General features: G+C 47.2%; 1 protein-coding gene across 6 annotated transcripts in view; it reads left to right on the top strand.

Annotated features, from left to right (window-relative positions):
* LOC310815194 (bromodomain adjacent to zinc finger domain protein 2B-like) overlaps positions 1-10,000 on the top strand; it is a 72,085-nt gene that overhangs the window by 4,013 nt on the left and 58,072 nt on the right. For 5 of the 6 annotated variants that reach the window (XM_083684881.1, XM_083684884.1, XM_083684883.1 and 2 more), the window contains exons 1-2: positions 8,869-8,970; positions 9,053-9,096. In XM_083684881.1, coding sequence (XP_083541007.1) covers positions 8,873-8,970; positions 9,053-9,096 — 142 coding nt within the window. In that variant the 5' untranslated portion in view covers positions 8,869-8,872. Of the gene's footprint in view, positions 1-8,868; positions 8,971-9,052; positions 9,097-10,000 lie in introns of those variants that run through there. The other variant, XM_083684885.1, reaches the window with a different exon arrangement.

Below are 10,000 nucleotides of genomic sequence, written 5' to 3'. Positions count from 1 at the left end.
AGCCTAGCCTATATCACAACTACACATCCAGAGCATGTTGGCCATTTGTAAGACACTGTGGAGGGTTTATGAATATAGTTTCCTTGTGCAGGTCGCAGATAAGAAATATGTTGCTGTCACAAGATCGAAAAGTAACCGTCAAGGCAAAGTCCAATTGACTTGCCCTACCGCATCACAATAGTTAGTGTGCCTGGGTGCCAGATGTCTTGAATAAACACCAGACCTAAATTAGACCAGGATTATTATAATATTCACACCACTCGAGGACCTTCAAATGATGATGATGATGATGATGACCTAAATGCCCAACATTTGTGTGGGTGTTCTGAACCTACATTAAGCCCTCAAATAGACTAAAAGACACCTTCAGCAGAGTTTCCATTGAACATGTAATTTACTTAAAGGCTTAATCTGTGTTTGGGAAGCTGCCCTATAGTGACAATGCCTTGCTCTAAATAAGAGTCTTGCGATAAGGTTTCTTCATATTCAATTGTGTTGTGTTTTGACTTTATTATCCTTATTGACCCTCCCATATTGCTGAACCACACTGTTCAAAATAAGAATTTCTTATTGCAGTGCAAACAAGATTCCATAGCCTCCAAAAAGCTAGTGAAATAAACATGCTTTATTGTCTGCAAAACCCTCAGGTCGTTCCAAGTTCACTTTGTTTATGAGAAACAAAAGACACAGAGGCCAAATTTGGGAGGGAGGCGATTAGCTGCTTATTTGCTGTCCGTCCCCTGGGCTTCTATTTATCATTCAATGTGAGAATTTCCTTGATGAAACTCAAGGTTATTTTAGTACGGTGCTGTCTGTTTGTCTGTCTGTCTGTCTGTTGGGATACTTGTTTTTCCACCGGCAAGGTGAAAAGGTTGATTTCTCCCAGAAGAAATGGCTAATTTTAAAAGTCTTTCAAAGGAGTAGTCTTATCGATTTTATGTGTTTCTTTAGCCTAGGCCACATCATAAAGGTTGTCTGATATCAGTTACAGAGGGAAAACCCTGACCCGTGCACTTGGCTTATGAGTGTTGGAGGAACTTCAAAATCCGGTCTTGTTTTACAGCCGTAGGCTATTGGTAACGCTAGCCAAACAGTAGGCCTACATATCCTCACCATTTCCCTCTCTTTCCCTCTTCCACACGTTTTCTCAAAGGTGCATTGCTCGACGGTAGCGAGCGCCAGTTAGCCTAGCGAACAGATGTCTGAACGAAACTGAAACCATACAACCAAAGGCTATCATTTGTACATCACATGGTCTAGGCAATTTGGATCAAGGCTATGGGCCTCGAGGCAAAAGCAAGAAGAAAAAAAAAAAAATACAACAAATAAAAATGGTGTCATGCAAAGAGAATCAAATCCTGAACATGAGTCTGCTTCAGTAGGTCACCAGGATGTCTCTCTAATGTCACGAGCCATGAGTATAGCCTGCGTGAGGGGATAAATGTGCTGGAGGAGAACCTATTTGAAAGGACTGCTTTTCAGTCGTCTTTCTCAAGCCACGCTTTTCTCTTTGCCCTCTGGGAGATTGTCATAATGCTTGTGCCGTGGCAAGAACGCTTCAGTGATTGAGTCCCCTACTGTGATAGTGGGGACGACGTTTGAAATACCAATAGCCCAGGCCTGTTTGGTTTTCTGCTCATCACCCCAGTTATATTCTCAACCAAAATAGAGGGCCTGCATGCTGCACGCATCTGCACACGCTGGGAAGTTTGAAATGGGAAAGGATATTGGCAGAGGGAATAGAGAAATATTGGCATCTGGGAAGAGGAATTCTATATTGGTGTTTTATATTGGTGTGCCTGGGAGGGTCAATGCTACTTGTGATGCTAAGACAGCTGGTTGCAGGAGTGCAGCCCTTTGATGGCTGTAAAGACAATCACACACACCCACACACATGAGCACACAGACACACACGTGCGCACGCACACACACACACACACACAGCACATACCCCTCTGAGATTGCACCACAACAGCCTCCTTTTATTTATTGATCTTTCAGCATTTAAAATCTGGTCACTGCCGCCACAAAGGCTTTTCATTTTAGCTGCGCTGGCAAAGACTGCTGCGGCCCAGCCAGAATTTTAAATATTTAATTTTAACTGAGCGGCACGAGAAATGACAAGGATGGAGGGATAGGGGGAAAAGAGGAAGTCTGTTCAACAATGAAATAGCCTAATATTGTGTCGGTCAGCAGTTGTCAAACGTTGTAGGCTACCTTTTTTTTGTTAAGTGTGTTTCCTGTATTTGACCTGTCTGGCCAGTTTGAGATGTAAACCTAGGCCACATTGATATGGTACCAAGCGTGATGCTCCGAGAATGTCGAGAATTGTTCTCATAATTCATAAGTCTTTTCATCAGTTCATATTAGCTCATAGGTCTAGAATGACAGAAGTGTTTTTTGGTCTAGAATGACAGAAGTGTTTTTTGCACCTGTTGTTTGGACATGCCTGTTCAATTTAGATACACATACTGTACAGTAAAACCTCACAGGGAGAAGCAATAGCAAACCGACCATGTCATTAGCTAGCTTTACGTGTCTTAAAGGCCTACTCCTCTCTAGTGAAGTGAAGTGAAAAACAGAACGTCGTGTTGTGTCATGATTTGAGCTTGACTCAGGACTCTACCCGGTTTACAGAGCAGGCTGTAATGTTAGCCTTTATTGGATTACTCATTACAGGAGCTGGTATGAGCTGCTGTTTTTAGCACTAAAGGTCGAAAAAGGATATTCACCTTGTGAGGAGGGGTTGGCCCCGAGTGTGAGCCGTAGTACAGTTATGCCTCTGCTGGAGAGAAAGAAGTTGGGCATAGGCCTGTTTATTGTTCATTTGAACAGATGTTCTACGGTCTGTATTGTGTCTCGTGTCTGTGTCTGTTTCCACTCTTCTCTCATTCGTACGCGCAATTACGAAGACACAAGCAAAGTCGACGAACGCGGAGTAAAAGAAACGCGCTTTTTAGCCACGGTGTTGACGTCGTGTTCATCACAGCCCGACGAGCATGACTAGGAAACAGAAAGTTGGACATGTGCCACCATTTTCTCTGAAGTCATTGTCTCAAACACACACACACACGCACACACACACACACACACACACACACACACACACACACACACACACAGATATGAGCGGCCTCTCCCCACAACTGTCTAAGAGTTGGACACCGTTGAGAAACCGTCCGTCCGTTCCCCCCCCCCCCCCCCCCCCGCCCCTGCATGCCTCGGAATGGCCGCCTGTTGTTGTTCGTCCTCCGCACGGCCATGAAAGGCTAGCGAGCTGCCTTGTGTTTTGGCATTGTCCCTCTCTCTGAACGATGACGCTGAGAGACAGCTGTAACGTGAGACGCCTCTCTACCCAGGCAGGGGCTCCGAGAGATCTGGGGAGAGGCCTTTTATCTGAGGTTGGGGGGGGCGCTGACCCCTCTCTCTCTCTCTCTCTCTCTCTCTCCCCCCGCCCCCCGCCACCCGCCACCCGCTCCAAGGCTGGGAGTGGGAGCAGTATCTGCTGTGTAGACCGGCATCCTCCCCCCACTAACTGAAACTTAGACTACAGAATAGCATGGAGGGGTTTGCAGTAGTATGGTGCATTAGTGGCCTTGTGTAGGTTAGATTGGATTGTGTTGGCTGAATAACGATTCGATTAGGAGGGCATAGTTATTGGTGTGTGTGTGTGTGTGTGTATGTGTGTGTCTTCTTTATTCCTGGGTGTGTATGCCTGTATGTTTGTGCGTGCGCACGCATACAGAGATGGAAACATCCACACATCCCCTGGCCTCAGGGCTACGGCTGCTAAATCCTCTGTGAGAGCTCCCAAGTGTAATCCAAACATTTAGAGCTAATTTAAGCATGCAGGCAGGAGCAGCATCCTTTAGGAAACAACAGCTCTTTCTCTCTCTCCCTCTCTATGTGTGTGTGTGTGTGTGTGTGTTTGTGTGTGTCATCTTGACGCTCGGGGGAAATGAAAGCACTCAATCACTCACCTGTCAGAGCTCCTCAACCCCCCCCCCCCCCCCCCCCCCACCACCCACCCCATACACACAAACACACACACACACACACACACGCACGAACACAAACTCACACACACACACACACACGCACCCACACACCCCTCAGGGTTTGACAGCGATCAGGCCTTTATTGACTCCCTGATTGAGACAGTAGATCTATTAAATGGAAACACGAACCATGGAAAAAAAACACAGGAATCAAGAGGCACTCTCATCTCATCTCTCCTCCTCTGCGCTTCATAACATGTTCAGTGAATTTGTTTACACCGGGGATGATCTTTGTTAATCACCTCGCATCCAAAGTCACTCTGCACTATCTCGGCTGTGGAAGTCTAGAGGCGAGGGCTAGGCTAGACTCGGTTAGCCTGAGGGAGAGGATGGATGTATGTATGTATGTATGTATGGTGGGTGGGTTTGTTCGTTAGTGGGTGGAAATGGTGGCGTTGTTGGTGGTGGTGGTGGTGGCGGTGGCGGCGGCGGTGGCGGCGGTGGTGGTGTCGGGAGAGGCCTGACAGCTGCGTCGTCCGCGGCTGCTCTGACCTTCACGCGTCGGCTCGGCGGATCGTCAAGGCTGTTATGATGACACGAGCCATAGTGGTGCTCTGGCGCTGATGCCTCCATACTGTAGGGCTGAGTCCTCTCACGTCAGGACCGCGGTCAGTGAACCACAGACACGGGTCTAGGCTCAGCTTACCCAACCCACTCCCAGAATCAGAATCATTACGGGCGGGGGCGGGGGCGGGGGCGGGGGGGAGGGCGATTCATACAAAACTGACCTTAGATCAGGGTCAAGGGGCAATTGAGAGGAGCAGGTGTCTCTTGTAGAAGAGGTTTGATCTCAATGAGACGAGCCTGGATAAAAAAAAAAACAAAGGGGTTTAATTGATGTATAGATTGATATGATAATGTGTTGAAACTGATTGAAATGAGGAGGGGGAAAAAATCAACAGGGATTGAATAGGCCTAGGCGGTGCGGTGCGCAGGCCCGATCAAGTCAATGATGATGAGAACGTTCACTTCGTAGATTAGAAGTGATGTATCTCAGTTCATTCCGTCCCGGAAAGTGCTACCTTTTGTAGATCATTAAAATGTTCAAATCAAATCCTTTCTGGGTTGTAAAATTGTCGGGAAGTCCCGCTGTATAGTGAGTCAATATTGATGACACACAGATACTGTCCATCTGGGGCAAGAGGCAGGTCCTTCCAATTAACAAGTGAATGATAGTTCATGTAGCCTGAACAGAGAGAAAATCCCCTCAGATGGAGTATGAATTGGCTCCTAGCCCTAATAGGAAAAGCATTACCGGGGCTTTAGAAATGACACACACACGCACACACACACACGCACACACACGCACACGCACACATGCGCACACACACACACACACACACACACACACACACACACACACACACACGCGCACACACACACGCGCACACACACACACACACACACACACACACACACACACACACAGAGTGTGTGACAGACCATAGTCTCTTGCAGGTCTCCTCTCTTTAAGCTCCCCAGATGGATTGTATACTGGATATTTGCAGTGCTGTTTCACCAGTTGTATAAGTGCCTCACTTTGTGTGTGGTGTAACCCATTCCCCAGTGATGGGACTTGCTCCATCAAGTCCAGGAGGAAGCCATTTAATGGAATCACACACACACACACACACACACACACACACACACACACACACACACACACACACACACACACACACACACATATACACACATATACACACACACACAAAACTCACACACACACACACAAAACACACACACACACACACACAAAACACACGCACACACAAAACACACTCACACACATACATAAAAAACTAAAAATACACACACACACACATAAAAAAACAAAAAATACACACACACACACAACAAAAACAAAAAAGAAAACACACACACACACACACACACACACTTTTCCTTTGAATAAGCTGAGAGGATTTGAATTGCACTTAGGCAAACGTATCTGCACACAGGTCCCCCCCCCCCCCCCCCCCCCCCCCTCTCCCACCGCCTCTTCTTTTGCTCGGAACACACACACTCGCACAGATTCCATTTTGTCAGCTTTCAGCTCCAGATCATGTAACGATAAAAGATGCTGCCCTGCAGTTAAACAGTGCCAGTAAATCACAGGGCAAAGAAAGCTGGGAGAAGCAGTATTTTAAAACAGCACGAGAGAGAGAGAGAGAGAGAGAGAGAGAGAGGGGGGGGGGGGTTAGAGAGAGGGAGAGAGAGAGAGAGATGTTCTTTGTTTGCTGTGTACTGGTATTGTGTGTGATGAAGAGATGAATCACTGCTATTTAGGGATCGGTTTCCTGCAACTGATTGTGACGACTCGACGGCGGACAGATTGTCAAGACTTGCCTGTTTTGTTCCGGAGGTTTCAGAAAAATGTCTGAGGCCAATTCACACACACACACACAGACACACACACACACACACACACACATTATAGTGCACTCCCATAAAAACCTGCTGTGGCAGAGAGGAACCGGGAGCTTTGGAGACAAAACAACTACCAATGTAGCAGTTCTCAACATGAGTGTACCTATTTTATTTTCGGAAAGGTTAACGGTTAACATTCGCGCCTCGGGTCTTGTCACTTCTGTCCAGTGTCCCCCCCATCCCCCCCCCCCCCGTCGCTTTCCCATCACACTTCGACCACTTTGTTGTTGTTTGAATCCCAGATTGGCCCCTTTTTAATTGGTTAGGTGACCAGGAGAATCTCCAGGCCCAAGGCTACACGCTGACCTGTTGACTTGAATAGCCAGTACGCACATTCGGGCGATTACGGTCCGAGGCGACGTACGATTGCGACGGCGGTCCGAAATCTCACGCGCGTAGAAAACACTTTTAGGACGAAAAAATCCAACATGTTGTGAGCACGCCGCGTTTTCTGTCTAAACAGCTAGCGTAGCATCTGTTGGGGCTAGCGAAGGTCAGGTCAGTTTGTATTTCGAGTCAGAACGGCGTATAAAAACCCTGTTGAGGGTTTCACTCACCAGTGTGATTCCAGGCTGCTCTTTGGCTGGTGAATCATTCTCACTGCTGAGCCCTCTGAGCACAGAACCTTTAATCACAGCTCTAATAGGCCTTTATGAAGACGCCCAAGATGAATTCCCCCGACCGAGGCGCTGTGTTATCATCACCGCAATGGGTAATCAAGGTGATATGTAGTGGTGTGTGTTTGTGTATGCGTGTGTGTGTGTGTGTGTGCGTGCGTGTGTGTGTGTGTGTGTGTGTTTGTGTGTGTATGTGTGAGACAGAGAGAGAAAGAGTGAGTGAGGGAGTGGGGGTTTGTGTGTGTGTGTGTGTGTGTGTGTGTGTGAGAGAAAGAGAAAGCATGAGTAAGGGAGTGTGGGTTTGTGTGTGTGTGTGTGTGTGTGTGTACGTGTGAGAGAAAGAGAGAGAGAGAGAGAAAGAGTGAATGAGGGAGTGGTGGTGTGTGTGTGTGTGTGTGTGCGCGCGTGCGTGCGAGGGTGTGCGTGGGCGTGCGGCCCTATGGATGACGAAGGAGGGCGAGAAGCCATTACGGTCCAGATCAGCGTTTGTTATTGTGCATGCCGTCACTCTGGGCGACGCGGGGCTCGCTTTGGGTGGAAACCTGAGCCCTAATGACGGAGACGTCTCCCGGTGTCACCGGGGCTTGTGCTGCGGACCGGAGAGACGGTTCAGTGGGAGACAAAGAGAGTGTCAGTCATACCGTGTGGTCTGTTCTCCAGGTCCCCCGCTCAGAAACTGTAGTGAGGTCTCTCCTTCTCTCCCTTCCTCGGGTTCACACTGTGAATTGCTGTTGGCCAGATGGAAATGTTAATGACAACAGGATCTTGTTAGCTCGCTCGCCAGAAATGTATCGTAACACTCCGCCTGTTGTATGCGGTGACGAGGATGATTAGGGCTGTGTGTGTGTGTGTGTGTGTGTGTGTGTGTGTGCGCATAAGTGTCTGTAAGTGTGTTCTAAGTGTTTGTTTAATTTCTGTGTATCTGTATATTAGAGTTCATCAGGTTCTGTGTGTGGGTGTGTTTGTGTGTATGTGTGCATTCGAGCGTGTGTGTGTGTGTGTGTGTGTGTGTGTGTGTGTGTGTGTGTGTGTGTGTGTGTGTGTGTGTGTGTGTGTGTGTGTGTGTGCGCTCTCGCACAAGCTATGTGCGTGCATTTGAGTATCTGTGCGTGCGTGTAGACTCGTGTGACACCATTAGCAGTGCTGCATTGAGAGAGATGGTGGCATGGCAGAACTGTGACACGCACGCACACACACACACACACACACACACACACACACACACACACACACACACACACACACACACACACACACACACACACACAGGCTGGGCTGTTATGTCTTCCTCCACCAGGCTGCTGTTAGAGAACACTGCCACAGTGCTTAGGGAAGGCCACGGTGACAGAAACGAGGGGCGTGAGAAAGCTGAGAAGGCTTGGTTCTCTGCAAGAACTGTCTTGTGTTTTGGGAAAATATCCTCCCTCACACCAAATGCCCTAATGTCTGGCTTTCAACAGGTTTAGCTGGAAATAGCAGTGCGTGTGTGTGTGTGTGTGTGTGCGTGTGTGTGTGTTTGTGTCTGTGTCTGGATGCGTGTGTGTGCACCTGTGTGTGTACGAGCTAGCGCCTGTGTGTGTGCGTGCGCGCGTGTGCGTGTGTGTGCGTTTGCGCGTCCACACCTGGTGTGTCTGTGTCTGTGTCTGCATGTTAGATCTCATCTGCGTATGTTCTGTGCCAGCATCCTAGGCGCGTTTCAAACGCCATGTTCTTTTGTTTTTGTTTGATCCGTTAGTTGACCACAACAGAGCTGAAAGCTTTGATATTATGGACGTTTGTTTGAACGAATCGGGTATTCCCCCTCCGGGCCCAAACTCTTCATCATTAGCATTTTTATTTGTTTTTTCATGGAGATTAAATGGAAGGTATTATACTAAGGAGATAAATCAATGTATAATAAGATTGAACTGACAGTTAACGTTCTTGTTGTGTGTATTTTTTTTACAGGTGTCAGAGCAGTGATGTCACAGAGCTGAAGACATTTCCTAACAGTGAGTACAGAATTTGAGTGACTATTCTTCCTTTCTATCAACAAAGGCCTCGCTCTTTTTTTTTTTTTTATTGTTGTCAGTTTGATTTAGTGTTGATTAATGTAGTTATTTGTTGTAGCGAGGCCAGCTTTGAAATATTTTCGCACCCTTGTCTTCAACAATATTTGTTTTGGTGTAACAGAAACCTCTTCGATTCCAGCCGTAATTACATTTCATTCTTTCGAATCCAAGTTGTTGGTTTTTCTGCATTCCCCAATTAAATTTAACAAGAGCTCCTTGAAAAGCAGTTGTTTTGATTACATTACAAATTCGAGTTTTCATTCAGTGAATCGTGCAATTAATTCAATTTCTCCCATTTTGATTGGAACACATACATTGCGAGAAACATGCATAATAACCATTAACAGTGTTTTTTTTTTTTTAAACGAAAAAACATGTTAAAGTAACACTTGGTTAAATAGGTTCCAGGTTAGGACAGATGATGTCTCTCCCTCTCTTTTTTAGCTGGTGTTCATTTGCTCAGCTCAGCGTAGCTTAGCGTGTTTACCCTCTCTGCATGTGCGGCTCTGTTAACACGGCCGCCCTCTCAAGGTCTCCCGGACAACGGTGACAGTGTTTTGTCCCACTGACAATGACTTGCACATTTCTTTTTTTTTTCTTCCCCCCCCCCCCCTCCTAACTTTATGGCCTTGCGAGCTGCGGTTGATGAGTGTGCCATCAGATCTAATCTAGCACTTTGTAAAAAGGCCTTACTTTATCTCTCGCCTTGCTTCCCAGGTGGATTTGTCTCTGGTGAGAGTTGGTGTTTGTGCATTCAGAGGTAGACCTGTCCGACAGTGAGAAGTGTGTTTGCGTGTCTGTTCGTGCTGACGCGTGTGTGTGTGTGTGTGTGTGTGTGTGTGTG

The sequence above is a fragment of the Argentina silus genome, assembly GCF_951799395.1.
Source record: "Argentina silus genome assembly, chromosome: 14".
In the NCBI taxonomy this organism is placed as follows: Eukaryota; Metazoa; Chordata; class Actinopteri; order Argentiniformes; family Argentinidae; genus Argentina; species Argentina silus.
This window is presented reverse-complemented; position numbering and strand designations above follow the sequence as displayed.